At 39.9% G+C, this 19979-nt stretch overlaps 2 protein-coding genes across 3 annotated transcripts; one reads left to right on the forward strand and one right to left on the reverse strand.

The window, feature by feature from the left end:
* Positions 1-6764: 6764 nt before the first annotated feature.
* cmpk2 (cytidine monophosphate (UMP-CMP) kinase 2, mitochondrial) lies at positions 6765-11897 on the reverse strand. Its single transcript, XM_058091112.1, has 5 exons — positions 11184-11897; positions 10141-10267; positions 9627-9828; positions 9282-9515; positions 6765-8163 (listed from the first exon to the last, which is right to left on the reverse strand). Exons 1-5 carry the CDS (start codon positions 11769-11771, stop codon positions 8043-8045), a joined length of 1272 nt encoding a protein of 423 aa, XP_057947095.1. The 5' UTR covers positions 11772-11897; the 3' UTR covers positions 6765-8042.
* On the forward strand, positions 9367-17846 carry rsad2 (radical S-adenosyl methionine domain containing 2). Of its 2 annotated transcripts, XM_058091115.1 has the most exons (7): positions 9367-9525; positions 14008-14231; positions 14293-14454; positions 15268-15497; positions 15567-15716; positions 16088-16120; positions 16893-17846. In XM_058091115.1, exons 3-7 carry the CDS (start codon positions 14295-14297, stop codon positions 17055-17057), a joined length of 738 nt encoding a protein of 245 aa, XP_057947098.1. In that variant the 5' UTR covers positions 9367-9525; positions 14008-14231; positions 14293-14294; the 3' UTR covers positions 17058-17846. The 2 variants fall into 2 exon arrangements, with proteins under 2 accessions (XP_057947098.1, XP_057947097.1); XM_058091114.1 differs by lacking the exon at positions 9367-9525 and having other exon boundaries at positions 13829-14231.
* The last annotated feature ends 2133 nt before the right edge of the window (positions 17847-19979 follow it).

Consider the following 19979-nt stretch of genomic DNA (forward strand, 5'->3'; position numbering starts at 1 on the left):
ATTCCCAATATAATGGGATGTTATGGATTGGGTTCAACCTTGGCACATGGGCTTTATTTGGGCCTTGCACATTTGGAAAATGTGACACCAGGATAAAAACAAGCTTGAATTATACATGTTTTTTTTGACAACTTGGCTTTTTTTCTCTTGTTCCTTTTTTTTGCCTCATTCTTCGTTGGCTTTATGTTTTTCAAAAACATTTCCCCACCGATCAGTTCAGGCTCAGCCAGCAGCCGCCATTCACGGGGAGTGGCAGTGGGGTGTCTGGCACCACCTGCTGTGTTTAGAGGGAGGAAGTGGTAGCAGTGAGTATGCTTGTAGCGTGTTAATGTGTGCAGCCACTGGGGGGCATGTGTGGAGGGGAGGAAAGTGGGGGACTGGGTAAGAACAGGCAGACTAACCTTCCTGAGCTGAATTCTGGCTTGTTGCTGTGTTGTGTGTGCAATTGTGTTGGTAAGCTTTTAGTTGAGTATTCCCATCTGAAATTAATCATTATTATTGTACTTCAAAAATAACCCCTTCATATACATGACTGGTGACTTGGATGACGGGTTATTTATTTTTTATTTGTATTTATATATTTTGGGGGTGGGGTATTTTGCACTGTTGAAAGGATTTGCAATTTTTTCTCAATTGTTTGTGTTTTTAACTGATTTAGTTCATAAATAGATTAGATATATATAAATGGCCCTCTCTACTGCAATTTTAGCCATGAAAGTGTTGATTACTCCTTTTTCACTTATGTATCCCAAAGGCGATGCCAGTTGAACAAGTTGTTTTAATTCACTTAAAGGGGACCTAATATGCTTTATCCACTTTTCTGACCTATACATTTAGTTAGAAAGTTGTATTCTCACATTTATTTTTTTTTCTCGTACCTGTGTAGTCATGGAGCAAAAGCGCTTGTCTGTGTAGCATTAGAGAGTGCGCATAAAGAAAACCTAACACTAAAATGGTAAAGCTATTTACCATTGAGAGACCTTGAAGATCTTGAAGAAACCTCTTTCCTAGAGAAACATGGTGCTGTCCAGTCCAGGGATCCAACACATGTGGCTGTATGTTAAAAGAGGACATTTTAAAAAGATATATCATTGTTTATTATCAACTTCTATACCGCTTTTCAACTCCTGTAAAGTTGGGTTCGCAGCTAGCAGCACAAGGCCTTTTAAGCACTCGGGATTGTGACCAACCACAGCGGAGTGGGTGTAGCTGGAGGTGGGCCTTGGGTAGAATACATTGAAATAGACAATTTTTGCGGGAGGCACAAAGTCCAAAGAACTACAGCTGAGTAGGTACAGATTCTCGAAGGACAAGTAGACTTTTTGCGCTAGTTATTTTATTTTTAGCTGCTCTATAGGAGTCCACAACTCAGTGCAAAGGGCCGAAAAATGAGCATAATAGGTCCCCTTTAAATACACTTTGAATCATATTTTTTTCAATCATTAACATTATTATAATAAAATTTTGTGTAATGTATTTACACACAAGAGGGTGTAGAGGGTGTTTTAGAATTTCGTGTTGGTTTGTGAATATTTAGCAAATCTGCTTAGGAAACATGAAAGAAGCTGTATTTGGGAAGGATGTTGTGTCTGCCAGCTGGAGGACTCTGAAGGAAGTTAAACCCACAGACTGCAGCATGGGCAGCAGTTCTTTTTTGCCCGCCTTTTAACGCCCACTCCTCTCTTCCTCTACCCTATCCCACCTTAATTCAATTTTAACTTAATTGCATTTAGGCTGCACTAAATGAACAACAAAATCAACACAAGTTGACTTGGGGCACATTTCATTTTCATACAGCTATAATTATATGCATTGCATTGTGAGACTGCTGCTGATATTAGTTGTACTGCTACTCATAATTATACATACTTGTAACACTTCTTCTACTGTGTTACTTAGATCAGAGATTTGTAAAGTGTAATATAGTGAGCCACCATAGTCCCCAAAACATGTGTTGTCTTGTTTATATTTTTCTTGTTTATATTTTTAACTCTGTCCAGACTCATTAAAACAATTAATTTTGGTCTGTATGGCCCTACACTAAGAAACCATACTGTAGTTGCATGTGAAGCGTAGCTTTCATAAGTGGTTGGTGCACCATAAAATCCTGCTGCCCCTTTCAAAATTCCGGATCACTCAGTGCTTGGACTGATTACTGTATCCTGGTAGCATGCACTATGCAGGATGATGCTTATTTGACAAGGACGGGGTGCATTATTTGACAGACATGGCCTGTGGGCTGCGGCAGACTGTCGGTGCCAAATCATATGCATGACTCCTCTTGCCATGCTGCTTCATGTGGCAGCCAAGTGAGGCCTGCTTGGGTTCTTTGCCAGGGGAACCAGACGACTATTCAAACCCAAACATGCACATACACACGCACACATACAGTATATAAACACCTTGTGCATGCCCAATCTATACCAACCCCCATGCCTCCTCCTTTTTTATTCCCCGCACCCCCTCAAGTTCAATTCTCCATACCCCACTCATTATTAATGATCTGAGGGACAGCTTTCATTTGATCTATTACTTAGGACGGGACAGCGGCTGCTGTGCTGCCGCATCCCTGCTGGATCTTTAATTATTTCATGGAGGGCTTTCCTCCTCACCGCTGCTCCTGCTCTGTTGTGCAGATGAAATATTGAAGTTGAGGAGTGTAGTGCAAAGTGGCCCTGTGCAGGGTGAGGAGGTATGTGTGTGTGTTAGCCAAGATCCTGCTGTTTTGGACATAAATGTGGCCTTGATTGGTGCACATGGAGTGGAACCTCTAAAGTCAAACATCACTGTAAACTACAACTGCACATACTGCTAAATTTGTAAAGGGCAAGGCAAGTTTATTTATAGAGAACAATCAGTACAGAAAGTAATTCAAAGCGCTTTCCAGATGAGACTAGTAAGATCACTCCATAAAACATTAAATCATGATAAAATCATTCAGAAAATTCCATAAAAATTATATATCCCGTAAAACAAAAAAAGTGAGGAGTGAAGATAAGTACTTTCAGTTGTCATATACATAGTTAGAGAGGTGTTTTCAGCCTGGATTTGGTTGGTAGGCTGTCAAACATATTCTGGAACACTGTTCCAAATTTTGGTAGCATAAAACTGAAATGCAGCCTCATCGTGTTTTGTCCTGACTCTGGGCCGCAGGAGACCTCTCCCTGAGCTTCTCAGAGATGGTTCATGTAGCTCCAGCATGTTAGAGATGTACTTTGAAACAAGACCACGAAAAGACTTCTAACAGGAAGCCAGTGCATAGATCTAAGTACTGGACTAATATGGTCACATTTCCTGGTTCCAGCATTCTGGATGTACTGCAGATATTTAAAGAGCCAGGTGAGAAGGCCGTTACAGTAATAGGGTATAGAGGGCAATTTGGAGTTCAACGAAAATTTTCTTGAAACATCCATGGAAAGTCAACATTAAATGTGAGACTTGAGCTCTGTGATCATCTCACAGATGAACTCTACAAGTGTGCTTTTTCTCTCTGTAGCTTTGTTTGGGATGTCACCACTGAAGGCCAACATTGATGGCACAGAGGAAAAATGTGATGATAACCATCAAACCGCAAATGGAGTGATTCATTCATATCACTCAAAAGGTTTTCATTCCAACAGTACCTATAATAAAGCACCATAAGTAACAGTGTTGCCTGTCAGCTGGCTGACTGTTAGCGCTCTGACTGTATTTTACTGTTTTTATTATTTTATATATTAAAAAATACACATGCACAATTTTAGTTGTATTTTATTTTCCTTTACTCGTTTGAGAGTTAAGAATGCTAAAATGTTATAACATTCCATGGAGTTGCTCCAGGTGAGAAATGGTGAGAATTTTTTCTGGATTTTAGTTTCATTTTAGTATATTTTACAGTAGTTAATCTCCTTAGATTTGTAGGAGAGTTAAGGGTGTTAAAAGGCTATACAGCATTTACTGTTCCTGTGTACTTTTCCTTGCATGCCTGACATTAGATATCTTCAAATGGTGAGTATTGTTTACTCTTTTAGTTTTAATTTGTTGTATTTTATAGTGATTAACGTCTCTTTAGACTTACGTGACAGGAGAACATATTAAAATGTTATGTAACATTCCTTATATTCTGTAAAGTTTATCTTAAGTGTGAGTAATTTTACTTTTTACTTTTACTTAATATCCGTTTTATTATACAGTGGCTCATTTTTTAAAGCAGTATTTACACACGGATTTTGCCTCGACATTGTCCCACAATTTGTAGAATGGAAGTCATCCAGAATAATGGAAGTTCGACTGTGTGAAGATTTGAAGCAGATTAATTTGACACAAAGCTATATCGAAATTTCTCGGCTTTCTGACAAAACTTTATAAATGTATAAGTAATCATTGTGTAATGTATGGTGATTATGTTCTATTTATAGTCATTTTGTAGTTGTAGTACGGTACCCATGGCGTGATATTACTGCTCACTTTTTGTTGCCAAGAATAACAAAGCAGAGTTATATTTGACATGGAAATATGGCCCTCGCCACACACAGACACACTGCTTTACATTCAGGCATGATGTATGGTATAAGGCATAATTGCTTTGCTCTCCTACTCCATAAATTTAACCTCTCTTGAGAAGGAGGCGACTGTGTTAGCAGCGATCAAAAACTCTGCCTTCATTTTGTCTCACACAGCACATCCAATGTGTTGCCAGGCTCCCGGTGACTAATGAATTCAATAAACTGTACAGTGATACCTTCCTTATGCTGGAATGCATACTCACTAAACACCTTATTTTACTGATTGCATGTGATAGTAAGTTTTGCATCTACAGCAGCGTAATTGGAGTAAGGAGTAATTCTTACGCTTACGTGGGGGAGCGGTGCAATGACATTGATATACAGCGCTCCATTAATTGCCATATGAATAGGGTTTGCAGTGGTTGGCGTGCTGCTGATGCATCACAGTGAAAGAGATGGGTCACTCTGTCTTGTGAAGCCCCCGGCTTTGCCAAGCTCATAATTACTAAAACCCCCAATTAATCTTCCCATCACATAGGCCAAATATACACTTCCTCCCTGTATAAATGACTTACAGTATATGCTCCTGCTAAATGGACTTGCTTGTGTAGTGGGTGCACATTCATGTTCGCCTGCACCCACATACTGTAGTCTCACTGGTCACTCAATATATTACATACACCTGCACTCGTAGTGAGATCCAATACAAGATATTTATCCCTTGAAGATAATAATACTCTGTATACTCCTAGGTTAACACTGACCCTGGTTGGTAATCAAATTGTTGCAAATTTCCCAAAGTAAAAGAAAACAAATCCTCACCCTTTCAATGTGTTTGCATAGCAATACCTTGACCTAGTGATTTTTTTATAGGGCGTGCGAGAATTAATAAAGCCTTATATTTAATTGCATTGTTCATATTGTACTGCATGGTCCGCAAGAGCCCTACCAACGTTGAAATAAGTTCCATTTACAGTTATATGGTTATCACACTTTTCCCCTTTGTCATCATTGGTACCCTTGGTAAATGAATCCTTGAGATGCTCACTGAGCTTAAAAAGGACCAGTGATGCTCATTTTTCAGCCCTTTGTATTAAGTTGTGGTCTCCTATAGAGCAGCTACACACAATAACCGGCACAGAAAACGTATTATTTCCAGAATCTGCACCTATTCTAGCTGTATTTCCTTCGATTTGTGCTTCCTGCCAAAACGGTCTGTCTTAATTTACTCCACCCATGGCCCGTGAACCATATAAGGAAGTCCGCCCTTGTGTGATGTCACGAAGGAACGGTTTTACAATGCATTTTCAAACCGAGCGTTTTGAGTCATCCCAAACTTCTTTCAGGGCTCACTTCCAAATGTGCAAACCTCATTATCTTTGGCATCATTTAACACGAGAATACAACATTCTAACTACATTTATAGGGCAGAAAATCAGAAAAAGAGGTACCCTTTACATTAATATAATAAATACATTAATAATGGTTTTATTCAATTATTGCACTGATGGCTGTTAATATTTAAACTACAATAATAAGATTATGAAAGAAAAAGTAAACGCCTACCTTTTCATACCACTCTTGTGTTTGAGCTCATTAGGTTGAACTGATGTACCTAATGAAGCGGCCAGCTTGTATATGTCCCACTAAATACACACCTGCAGTTTTATAAGTTAGTTAACTTGCAAAGGGATTCAAAACAACCACAGTAAAAGATTTGCCTTCACCGAATTTAGCTCATCCTCACTTACATAAGCAGCACTAAACACAAACATAGTAGGATATAAAAAGTGTACACATCCTAATCAGCTAAAGAATGATTTCACCTGCTAAAAATTTGGAATCATTTTGTAATGGTCCACCCAGAGACTATACCAAAGTCCAAGAGAAAATATGTGGGGTGACCTGAAGGTCGGTGTGTGTCTCATAAACCAGGGGTGTCCAAAGTTTTTCCACTGAAGGCCACATAGTGCAAATTTGAATTTCATGGACAAGAACAGAGACAAGAAAAACATCCACTTTGTGTTTATTCATTAATTCATTTTCTATCACTTATCCTCACTAGGGTCGCGGGCATGCTGGACCCTATCCCAGCTGTCTTCGGGCAAGAGGCGGAGTATACCCTGGACTGGTCGCCAGCCAATCACAGGGCACATATAGACAAACAACCATTCACACTCACATTCATACCTATGGACAATTTGGAGTCGCCAATTAACCTAGCATGTTTTTGGAATGTGGGGGGGAAACCGGAGTACCTGGAGAAAACCCACGCACGGGGGAACATGCAAACTCCACACAGAGATGCCCGAGGGTGGAATCGAACACAGGTCTCCTGCGCTGTGTGGCCAGCGCGCTAACCTCCACCGTGCAGCCCTTTTTTGTGTCATTATTAGTTATTAGTTGTAGACATTCCAGCATTTTCTCTGGACATTGTGCCTTGTTGTTCTAATTTTCCAATTTTTGCTGTTTTCTAGGTTTATTTCTACAATGTGCCATGGGACAATTAAAAACAAGCAGAGGGCCAAAAATGGCACCCATGCACCACTTTGGACACCCCTGCCATAAACTAATAGATTTGAAGCATTCCCGCAAGCAATATTGCCATTCATTCATTCATTCATTTTTTACCGCTTATCCTCACCAGGGTCGCGGGGGTGCTGGAGCCTATCCCAGCTGTCTCCGGGCGAGAGGCGGGGTACACCCTGGACTGGTCGCCAGCCAATGACAGGGCACATATAGACAAACAACCATTCACACTCACATTCATACCTATGGACAATTTGGAGTCGCCAATTAACCTAGCATGTTTTTTTGGAATGTGGGAGAAAACCGGAGTACCCGGAGAAAACCCACGCAAGCAAACTCCACACAGAGATGGCTGAGGCTGGAATTGAACTCAGAGGTCTCTTAGCTGTGAGATCTGCGCACTAACCACTCGACTGCCATTCAGCCGCAATATTGCCAAGTGATTCAGTTAAGAAAAAGAATGAAATTGTCCAGAGTTGTGTGTTATACTTTTAAAGCAGAACAAGCCAGCACTTTAATTGTGAATATGTTAACTCTGTGTATACACTGTAGTTACAGCACAGATCTTGGATTGGCCAGTGAGATAAAAACACCAGATTTACTTTTATTTGCATTCAACTCAGACGGAGTGTTCTTAGAGTGAAAAGTAACATTTAAATTATTGAATTGAAGTTACACTTTATAACTCTGCTGTGTATGTAAGTGATTAGTGCTTAGATACTACATTAGTCCTTGTCCTCAGTGCTGTCCTGTGCACAAGAGGCTGCCTGACAGATACTCAAAGTGTGATTTTGGAACACTCATGACAGTAGTTAAATGTACTCTTCTTCTGAGGAATATTGTGTGTGTGTGTGTGTGTGCATGAATATGCATCTGTAATTGGAAGACTGACCCCTCTTACCCCTTTGGAAGCTTCATTCCTTTTTGACCACCATACTTCTTATTCACATCACTTTACTGGCACCCAGTGGTCAGAAGCTATACTGCATCCACTTATTGCTAGAGGCCTATCACAGACAAGAGAGTTGTTTACAAGTGGCATTTGGCCTTAATTAAAAGCAGCACTTGTTGGAGCACTTGCTCGGCAGAGGAGCTAGCATCCACGCTGATGCAAGTTGGTCCACTGATTCGTCTGTAAGCCTCCTCCACTCTGTAAACACACATGGAAATGCATTTGTCAACAAATTGACATAACATTCCAAGTAAAGAGCACTTTGCATCAATAATCAGTGTTGAGATAACTCTGAGTGAGTCTCGCGGTGATGGTGAAGAGAGAAGACAGTGATAAATTGCGCAACATCCTTGAAATATATGAGAAAAGAAACAGCACAGATGGCCGAGAGCATCGCCATTTCCGGAGACAAATGAGTCCTTGTGATAGTGATTGACCAAGTCTGCACAATCTCTCCTCCATTTTCTAATTGTGCTGGCCCAACATCTGGCTGTCCCATGTGGAAAGGCCATTATGTCAGGGGAGAAGATGAATGAAAGCAGCCATCGACCTGTCTGCGCAGCGGCCGACTCTCCCCGGCCGTGACTGTTGAGTTTGGACTTGCTTTAATGGAGCACAACGCTTCAACAACTAATCACCTGCTCTTCCTCATCACCTGCTGCCTCCCCTCACACAGAAAAGTAATTGATTGTTAAGCGTTTCATGGATAAGACACCCATCTATAGCTGACTTGTCCTTCTGACTCTGAACACAGCCAGGTCAGCTCAGAGAACTTTATTGTGTATATTTCATCACTGTTGGTGAAACACTCAAAATGTGATAAAATGATGATGCGTTGAAGACTACTGGGAAATAAAAAGCATCCCACATGGAGCTTGTGAGGTCAGTCGAGTTGAGAACAAAAATCATGGCTGACAACTTCGACATTCAATTTGACTGTTGGCTTTGCTTTAAACGGCTTAGCATAGCAATACAGTATATTTACACAACCATTTATACACTTGTGTTTGTCTCTGTGTGCGCTGCCATTGTTTGTGATCCGATTTTTCCTTCCCATTTAATTTTCCATGCATTGATCTCCCGTGATCTCAGGAGAAGGAACTCATGGATCAATTCAAGGTTTCAAATTTCCAACTTTGCCAATTTAATTCAAAGTAATGTGTTGTGTTTACATTAAAAAAATTTGAAATATCCACACTTAGAGATTAGAAGGTGTGACCTCTGAATGTTCCAGTTGTCCCGTAAACAATAAACATGGCTGACGTAATAGAAAGCATAATAGGGTGAAACCATGAACATTTCTTTTCTAGTATTACCTGAGTCTGAAGTGTTGGTTTTGATCAAGCTCATGCTCCTCTTTAGTCTTTCCTTGACCTCTATCCCTCAGCCTCCTCTTTCTCTCCTCAGGGTCCAGGGTGAGTAGGATAACCAGACTCGGTTGGAGAAGGTCACTTGGCCAGCGGTACAGCTCGGAGCCCTCTGCCGGGAGGTCACACATTGAACCACTCACTGCTGTTGCGATGGCGTAAGCAGCCGTGCTGTGCCAGAACCTGAGAACAGGTAATAGTGCTATTATCTCCTGTGGTTGTCTCGTATGTCGAAAAAGTGAGGGAAAGGTCACAGAACTTCACTCAGGTCGTGACCTCTTGGATGGCTTTTACCTGTCAACAATGACAGGTTTCTTGGAGGCTTGGTGGGCTATTTGTTGCGCTGTGATGTAGTTGCCCACAGCGTAGAAGGCCCTGCGTATGATGGGGGGCTCTTGATCAAAGCGACCCCTCCAGGGGGAGAGGCACTGAGGAGGGGATTGCAGAAGAGTGGCTTCCAGTGCATCCCTGAGAGACGCAGTCAACGTGGTTTTGCCTGTGATAAGGAAAATAAAGGGAGGGAATAAATATTAAAATTGTATAAGTGTTGAAAAGTTTATGAGCTAAAAAAGTCCCGCCAGGTTGCAGGTTTTCAGGAGACTTGCCAAAGACTATGGCATGAGTGAGCTATTCAATAAACCATTCTCCCGGCGACGTTCCGCTTCTGAGGTCATGATACACGATATTCCATTAGGCCAAGCTTACTGGGGGATAATAGCTTTAGCAGACAGGGAAGTGACCATCGCTTTCACATAACATCTATACATCATGGCGGCCATGTCTTTATTTGTGGCCTAATGGCATTAACCTGTGGCATCCAGGCCTTCTAAGACAATAACAGGGACATCAGGTTTGCTTCTGGCCTCCACGCCACCACCGGCACTTCTGGACAGCAGTTCCAGTACAGATGTGGCCTCTGGGATGATGTCAGCACACTGCAGGGCACACAAAAATAATTGTGTTTAAATACAAGCACGAGTAGATAAACTGATAATGGAGAATGGCAGTCAATAGAACACAGAGGTCACCAAACCTAACTATTTAAATATAGTTTTAATAATAATTGAGTTAAATTACTGTAATTATCTTTACATACGGAGCTTTAGCCGCTGCCCAACAGATGATCACATCACGAACCTCGAAAACTCACCGCACCTTGCCGGGTTCTCACCATCCAAATGCCCCCCAAATATTATATACTGTAATTATTTGCATAAGGAACATATACGTATTACTTTGCAATGGTAACAAGAAATTGAAATTGTGGTGTATTATTATTAGCAGTAACTAAAAACATGAGGAAATTACCCTTGTAAGTACCTTACAATGTAATGAAATTCTCATAAATACAATTTAAATGCATTTACATTCAAAATATTTGGAAGTCCTTTCAATGCATGTTTTTTTGTTCTTTGTTATTTGTAGTAGATTTTTGACATTCTGAATGAAATTGTATTGATGTTGATCTTACAATCAAACATGCAAATAATAAAATAAAAACATTAAAATCTAGTTACATTGCCTGAAATTGTTGTGCAACAGAAGTGGTATGCCCCATATGACCACAAGGGGGTACTATTTTTCAAAATCTCCCTATTTACATTTTATAACGCAGCATACGTCACAGGCCATTTCATTAGGGTTATACCTACACAGATGCCCAAATAATCGCATTAACGTTTTTTTTTTGTAAATAAAAAAACTGGCATATAAACCCAAAATATTCATAATATGTTTAAATACTTTCAAATTGATGTTGGATCGAAACAACTTTAACACATCATACTAGCTTGTACGGGTGCACTTCATGTATCCGCGGTGAATGTTAAGGTGACGACACCATCAATTTACCTTCTTTAAAACATCACATGCCTCATTGACACTGTAGAAAACATCCGAATTAACTATGTTGAGCGTTGCAGGGGAGTACTGGGGAGGTTCTGCTGGCATAATATAGTGATTCTGTGCGTGCGTCCAAAGATGCTGAGTCCATAGTGGGTCATCTTCTTTCTCCTCATCTGACGTGTAGGAGCACACCAACACAGGGTCGTCACGCTGCAGAAAATGTCGTAAAAGTCTTTCCGTCACAGAGGGAGCACCTTTAAAAAAATAGCCCCTTATGAGTGAGTCCTTGACTTCAGGCAGGAATGAGCACATAGGAGATACACGACACTGCGGTGGAAGTTCTCCTAATAGTTTATCTTCAAGTTCCCAGTAAAACTTAGCATTGCGGATTTTGTCATCGCTGGAAACAAGGAGAGAGTAACAGATGCCGTCCTTTTGCATGCTAGCATCGAACAACCGCTTCACTGTCTTTCCTCCTCTTCCGGGGTGTTTGTTTTGAATTTGAAAGTAGACTGGCCCTCCGTCCACATCCACGGAGAAAACACGGGAGGACCATCGGGGAACAAGTGCCATGCTGCGTCGTGACATCTGCATTGTTTTGCTGTTAGCTGTCTGTGCTCGGCGTGAGCTTTGGAAAACGAAAGTAAACACAGCACCGGGAAACGAAACTTAGCCTGCGTGTGAAATCAACTGTTACGTAAATGCCCTAAATCCAGTCGTGTTTACGCCACTACAAAGGATCAAATGGGGGATTGCGACATCCTGTCTTTGTTTAAAAAGTAAAACAAAATATTCACTATAGTGGACAGAAGCTTGGCTCGTCATTATTGTGCACCTGCATGAACTAGGTCCAATACGACGATGAAAGAATGAGGGGAGAAAAGATAGCTTTTCAAATAATTATGCTGTATGGCTTTACTGAATGAACCTTCTTTGAAGGAATACGGTAATGTCTGAAGATTAGGAATAAACACATCACTGAATGAACCTTCTTTGAAGGAATACGGTAATGTCTGAAGATTAGGAATAAACACATCAACGCTGCTGAACTGTTACTATTATTCATTTAATAATAACAATTGGTAAATTAGTAACCCTTTAACAATCAAGAATAGCTGTGTTAGCATTTTTATTTTATGGTGTATAATACAATGAGAGAAAAATATACAATAATTGAAAAAAAATGCTAAATTGAATTTAGTATAAATAATATATGTATGTATTATATGTATGTAGGAAACCTGCAAATAGTACATGGATAAAATGGTGTGTCAATATAAATATGTATATTAAATATTTTATACAATGAAATATTATATAAAACATGTCTTTTACATAACATTAATAGTATCTATTTTTATTTTTTGCCTTTCAAATTAAAACCAATTTCATACTTTCCAGTGTTATACTACCAGTATGTCAAAATGTAAGTTGTCATAGTTCTTCATAAAATATGGTAAAATATAATTAGTAAATGCAATAAAATATAACAAGGCTGCACGGCGACTGAGTGGTTAGCAGCAGGCCTCACAGCTAGGAGATCCGAGTTCAATTCCACCCTCAGCCGTCTGTGTGGAGTTTGCATGTTCTCCCAGTGCATGCGTGGGTTTTTCTCCGGGTACTCCGGTTTCCTCCCACAGTGTGAATGGTTGTTTGTCTATATGTGCCCTGTGATTGGCTGCCGACCAGTCCAGGGTGTACCCCGCCTCTCGCCCAAAGACAGCTGGGATAGGCTCCAGCACCCCCGCGACCCTTGTGAGGATAAGCGGTAGAACATTAATGAAAATATAACAAATACAATATCAATAATTATTTTAACATAGCACATTGCGACATTAATATATTATTTCCTTTAATAAATCTTGTATTGTACTTGTATTTCTATATAGAAAATTCTTAACATAAGTATAATACTAGGTAATATGAATAATTATATCAGTCTAGTGGTTCCCTGTTTGAATGGGGGAAATCCACGAGTATTTGAGACATTCATAACAATGCCTATTATTGACACACCACTTGTTACCTCTCCCTCTGGATTTTCAGATGTTGGATCAACATTTGCAATAAGAGTGGCTGTTGTAATTTATAGATCAGAATCAGCTCTAAAACCCTCCTCTAATGCTCTTCAAAATGCCACACACAGTTGTTAAACACATTTTGAAGTATAAAATGTAAGAGTATGTAGATCAATAATGCTATCGGCCCCAATGGCTGGACAAGTATAGATACTCACCACCAATGAATAAAAATGTAGGATGATCTATGTACAGAGTCAAGGAGAAGTTATATTATATACAGTTCAGATTTTCCACATTTACATCTCACAGCAACTATGGTGCGTTCAACAACCACCGAACAAAGTGCAAAATCTTACAAGATGATATATAAGGAAAGAAATGTGAAAATTGTTGGATTTTTTTTTTTACAGTGGTACATGTATGCTGTACATTTTACCTGTATTGATATAATATATTACCTGTATTTGTATTACCGACCAATGGTGAATTATGTATTTCCTGCTGTCTACTTTTAGACTGTCACAACGACTGCTTGAAAAAGCTCATTAAAATAATAAAGCAAGTGATGGATGAGTTTTGAATGCAGTTCACCCACATACCCATCAGTAAGTTTCATTTTCATTATTTGGGAACAGAAAGTCTGGTCAGCTGATCACCCTGCTGGCTCCATTTAAAAAGGCGTATATCAGCAACACATTTGAAGACTGCTGAGTGGACCTGTGTGTGGAAGTGAACATGTTCTCCGTGATAGCAGGTCATCTGCAGCTTGTGCAGCTCTGCATTATGACCATCCTCTCTTTTTTTAACAGACTTTTGGACAACGTTCGCTTTTCCTGGGGAGCCTGTACAGGGCCAGGCACTGGGCCAGGAGTCAACAAAACAAGCCCGAAGGCAGTGACTCCCACCAGCGTCAACTACCATTTTACACGCAAGTGTAACTACAAGTGTGGCTTTTGTTTCCATACTGCAAAAACATCCTTTGTGCTGCCTCTGGAGGAAGCCAAGAGAGGCCTCACACTCCTGAGGGATTCAGGTAAGGGATGTGACATATCCTTGTCTCTTAGCTTGCAATTAAACCGTTATATATCTCTCAGGAATGGAAAAAATCAACTTCTCTGGTGGAGAACCATTCTTAGATGAAAAAGGAGACTATCTTGGAAAATTGGTCCAATACTGTAAACAAGAGCTCCAACTTCCAAGTGTCAGCATCGTCAGCAATGGAAGTATGATCAGAGAAAAATGGTTCCAAAAATATGGTAACTTTTATGACTTTTGTGTATTATAAGATGAATATGTGAATAATATACAATAATGCCTTATTTGTCACTGTTAATTGGTTGCAGACCCGACCACACTTAGTATATTTTTACAAAGTTGTATTCAATATTCACTAGAAAACCACTTAGACAGTGCAGACCTCCGCCAAGCACTATAGTTACCCCATATTGTGATGTACACCATAAATATTACGCTTACATATATTTTATCTACATATTTTGATTGCTATTGTTACCATTGTGATTTGCACCATAAATAGTACTCTTACATTTTGGTCTATTTATTTGTACATATTACTATAGGCTCAAGCATGCAGCCGCGTTCCTAATGATCATGATAGAAACTGTATGAATGCTAGCAATGCTAACATGCTAACATTAGAATGCAAACACATAGCATAATAGTGCCAAGTGTTTATATACTGTATGTGTCTAGCTATGAGAATGTCTAAAAATGCTACTATGCTAATGTCAGCATGCTAGCAATGCTAGCATTTGCATGCTATCACCAAGCATGATAGTGCTAAGTCTTTATATAACTGTTTACTAGGGGTGGAGCCAAACACAAATACGGTAAAAATTACATCCACTTGTCATCCACACACACACACACACATATTATTATATATGAGCAGTTATTGTAAGATAATACACAGTGAAATAAGGAGATTGTTCTGAATGTCTGTTAAGTTAATCAATTTGGTCTTTAGTCCAACAAAAGACTACTTCATGCTACTTCAAATGTATTATGTACTAAGTATTATTATTATCTATGCTCCATCTCACTATTAGGTGAGCATCTTGACATCCTGGCAATATCTTGTGACAGTTTCAACGAAGCGACCAACCAACTGATTGGCCGAGCTCAAGGCAGCAAGAGTCACCTGGACAGCCTGTATAAGATCTGTAGCTGGTGCCAGCAGTATAAAGTGGCCTTCAAAATCAACTCGGTCATCAACGCCTTCAATGTGGATGAGGACATGGTGGAGCCAATTGTTCGGCTCAATCCAGTCCGATGGAAGGTAAGGGAGTGGACTTGTTTAGTGCGAATCTTGGTTAGCTACTATGAAGTTTTCTTTTGTTTACTTCAGGTGTTCCAGTGTCTGCTGATTGATGGTGAGAATGTGGGTGAGAAAGCCCTCAGAGAGGCTGAGAGGTTCATCATCAGTGAGGAGCAGTTTCAGGACTTTCTGGACAGACACAGCAGTGTCCCCTACCTGGTTCCTGAGTCCAATGAGAAGGTAGGCTTCTATTCTATTGACTGTGTGGAATTAGTTGTTCATTAATTGTGTCCAAAACAGAGTGCACGGTCTTAAGTTTGCTGTCTTAAGAAGAGGAATACAACATTTGATTGTCATGGAAACAGGAGTTCAAAACATTCAGAGATGAATTTTTACACATTTTTAGGATAGTATAAAAAATTTAATTTTCACACATTTGATAGATAATGAACTCCTACTGGAATGATCAGAATGTTTCCTTGCTAACATAAAAAATGCACATAACCCATGTGAACTTCGCAACTATTGGTGGAATATACCAAACTGAAACTGTTCATTTTGCTAAGTTTCTAAGGCCCAGAAAAAACTATTTTGTGGTTTTATCTTCACAGATGAGAAATTCTTACTTGATCTTGGATGAATACGTAAGTGCTTCACCTTTTCCCTCAATTCATTCATTCAATCATTTTCTACCGCTTTTCCTCACGAGGGTCGCAGGGGGTGCTGGAGCCTATCCCAGCTGTCTTCGGACGAGAAGCGGGGTACACCCTGGACTGGTTGCCAGCCAATCACAGGGCACATATAGACAAACAACCATTCACACTCACATTCATACCTATGGACAATTTGGAGTCGCCAATTAACCTAGCATGTTTTTGGAATGTGGGAGGAAACCGGAGTACCTGGAGAAAAACCCACTAATGCACGGGGAGAACATGCAAACTCCACACAGAGATGGCCGAGGGTGGAATTGAACTCGGGTCTCCTCGCTGTGAGGTCTGCGCGCTAACCACTTCCAATAATTCTGTTTAAACTGCAAAGATGATGGGGTGTTAATTAGAAAGAGGCAATTCTTACAGGGACTTTAATTATGATTTGGAGTGTGTGAGAAATTGGAACTTTCTTTCACCACGTGGTCATTTACAAATAAATATATTAGCACAACACAGCAGTAACAAACCGATGTTGCAATAGCAGTGTGGAACAAAATGCTCATTCAGCAGTAATACAGCTGATGAGTTCAATGTAAACAACTGAGCACCAACTTGTGGAATTAATTAAAAAAATGGATCGAGAGGTTGCTTCCAGCCACATTTATGCTGTTTTTTTTTTTTTTTTGGGGGGGGGGGGGGGGTTACATTTTAACTGAATAGTGTCCTTAATTGAATCATCATGTTACCTCTTTTTCTTCCGCAGATGCGTTTCTTGGACTGTCGAGAGGGTCGAAAGGACCCATCCAAGTCCATCCTCGATGTTGGCGTGGAAAAGGCCATCAACTTCAGTGGCTTTGACGAGAAAATGTTTCTAAAAAGAGGAGGGAAGTATGTGTGGAGCAAAGCCAACATGAAGTTGGAGTGGTGACTTTTTACAATTCACGGACTTCATTTGTTGTCCTTACTGTGCACTTTAACCTTCCTGTTGGTATTCTCAAAAATGCTATGTCTTATATGCAGTAAATATGCCAGGTGCTTGTTATTCATTCATTATATTGATGCTAGAATTAAAGAACATTTTGTCTTGCAGTGATGAAAAAAATTAAGATATTATTAATAAATATTATATTCATGTAATGTTCTAATGTACTGTATATAAATTATATCAAAATATAAATTTTTCTAGTAGTCTGAAATATATTTGTTTATTTTGAAAAGCAAATATTTATATATAATAATATAATATATAATATTTGAAATAATTTGAACTGTTCTAATGTAACTTTTTTATAGTCTAAAACAGGGGTTGTCAAAGTCAATCACGCAGGGGGCTAGTTTAGGTTCGACATGGACATTTCTTACATCAGAGTGGGGTAAATGTAAATTTATTTTGCCTGCTTGAAATTTCTACTTTCCAAGAATTTCTGTGAATATATGACTATGGTTGTTTTGGTGTGAGTTGTTGGTTTCATTAAAGTGATTAGCTCTACCTCCGCTTTGTCATTCTCCCAATGTCCGGGCAAAAGCTACAGTATTAGATATCAACACAAAAACATCACAATCCAAATCCACGAGATGTGTAACCTGGAAGACTATGCATCTGTGGAATGTGCAGATTATGCATGCTTTGCTGTAGTTAAAATTATCACTTTTGATTGTCTAATGCATTTTTAAGGTGTTATTTTGTACAGACAGGGTGTAATAAATAAAGTGTGACTGTTTTTAATCATGTACAGTTAAATTATTTAGACTTTGGTCTGAACCTGCCACCCTTATTATGAATGGTTTTAACTTCAGTGCTATGTACAATATTTATTTAAAATCAAAATGATAAAGTAGTTTATAGCCTGGGAATCACTTACTTACTCAGTTCGCACTAAGTATTTTATTTGATACGGTCGGTGAGGTTGGCCAACTCAATGCTTTTTTCCAAACAGTTCTGAGGGCTGGATTTGGCCCTTGGGTCTATAAACATGTAAATAAAAAAAACAGTCCAGGTTTTCCATGTGACCTTGCTTGCACTGTTGGTCCTCCCCTGTCCTTAAAGCCTAGTGGACGTGTCTGTTACAGACAGTACCGTATCTGATGTGAGGTTTGAATGACTGGGCGCTTTCGATTGTACCGTGTACTTCCTGCTATTGGTGCCACATGCACAGGAAAGGAGCAAGTCAGCGACTTGAATGTCTTTGTCCTTTGCAAGTTTAAAGAGTCAGCTCTGTGCCTTACGTCTTCATCAGTCATCATTGTTCATTATTTCTCACTAGTGGTGAGTACCGTTACATTTTGCAATTTAAAATTTAGTGTGTGAGACAATGAGGCTTGCATCGCACTTCTATGCATTCCACTTGTTCGCTTCCTTTGTCACCTTAGAGCAGTGGTTCTCATGTATTTTATATCATGCCCCAACTGGGGATGGAAATGCCCCCCTTTGACCCTCCCTCCCTCCCAAATTTAAATACTGTTCAAAAACTGATAGTGTGTATTTATTTATCTGTACTGTACAGAACTCGAAACTGAAACCACAAAAAACACAAAAGAGAACAGTAAAGCACATGTATTCATGAGTCAAATTCCATTCCGTTGTTAAAATGTTGCGTTCTTGTGTCAAACGATGCCCAAGTGTCATATAATGAGGTTTGTGCATTTGGAATGAATTTGCATTTGAAATGAGCCTTGAAAGAAGCTTTGGATGGCTATTTTTGTAACACAGAGTCAATGTACTTCTTATTCCCTTACTGTATATGGACTGCACTCAGTTAACAGAGACCTACGCATCTGTAAGTCATTAGGAGTGACCGATCACAGCAGAGTGGGCGTACCTTAGGAGGGCCGAGGATGGAGTAAAGGAAACAGACCTTTTGGGTTGGAAGCAGGAAGTCCATGGAAACACTGCAGAAAAAGGTGTAGAAACTGCAACAACTCCCCCTCATCACGATATTATCAATCTGATTTAGATAAAAATCCAATTATGATGCTGTCTTGGGACTGGAGCTATAATGTTGATATTGTATTGATCGGCTTTGCCTTGTTCAAAATGAGTCTCCCCGGGCCCACACTGAATGCTTTTCCAGCTCCGATGCGGCCGCCGGAAGCATTCCGCAAGATTCGAATCCCTGTTGTAGGCTCACAGTAGCTTTGTGTAGTGCAGCTCCTCCGGCGCCTGTATGGCACAACGAAAATAATCTGTTTTGGGCCTAACTTTTTTCTGACACTGGGGCACTCTGGTGAAGCTATGGATTTCCGCAGCCGGTGCAGAAGTTCACCACTGCGTCTACCGGCATCAGTGTGAGTGCACTTGGCAGCAAGCCGGACTGAATCAGAGTAGCAACAGATTCAGTGTGAGCCCGGGGTAAGAGTATAGGCGGATGCTAAGGGCTTTGTGGCCTCTAGGAGGTGCCAAAAATCGTAAAAATTCCACATTCCTTAAAAATGGTAGCTCGCATTGAATAACAACAAATGACGATGAAAATGAAAACTAAGTCCCCCTTTGCTCATCATTTTTGTACATAGTTTTGTATATAGTTAGAGATATTTTTTCTATATACCTATCTTATTTTACTTTTGTGTAGTTGCATAATGTAAATATAGTTTATGCACAGAATCCCGTGTTGTTATTTTCATTGTTTGGTGTTTATTGTTGATGTATTCACTTAGTCAAAAGATGTTTATGTTGTATTCATGCTTTATTTTAGATTTTTTTGTAATTATTTGGAATTTGTTAATGTAAATTTCACCCAATTTCCAGGAGTGCGATGACATGATTTGTCCGGCAGGGAGCGCTGTCGGCGGTTAAAAATAGCTAGGGCTTTCCTGTAAGCGCCTAAGCAGGCAGGCAGGGAGGAAGCCTATC

The sequence above is a fragment of the Doryrhamphus excisus genome, chromosome 13 (genome assembly GCF_030265055.1).
Source record: "Doryrhamphus excisus isolate RoL2022-K1 chromosome 13, RoL_Dexc_1.0, whole genome shotgun sequence".
In the NCBI taxonomy this organism is placed as follows: domain Eukaryota; kingdom Metazoa; phylum Chordata; class Actinopteri; order Syngnathiformes; family Syngnathidae; genus Doryrhamphus; species Doryrhamphus excisus.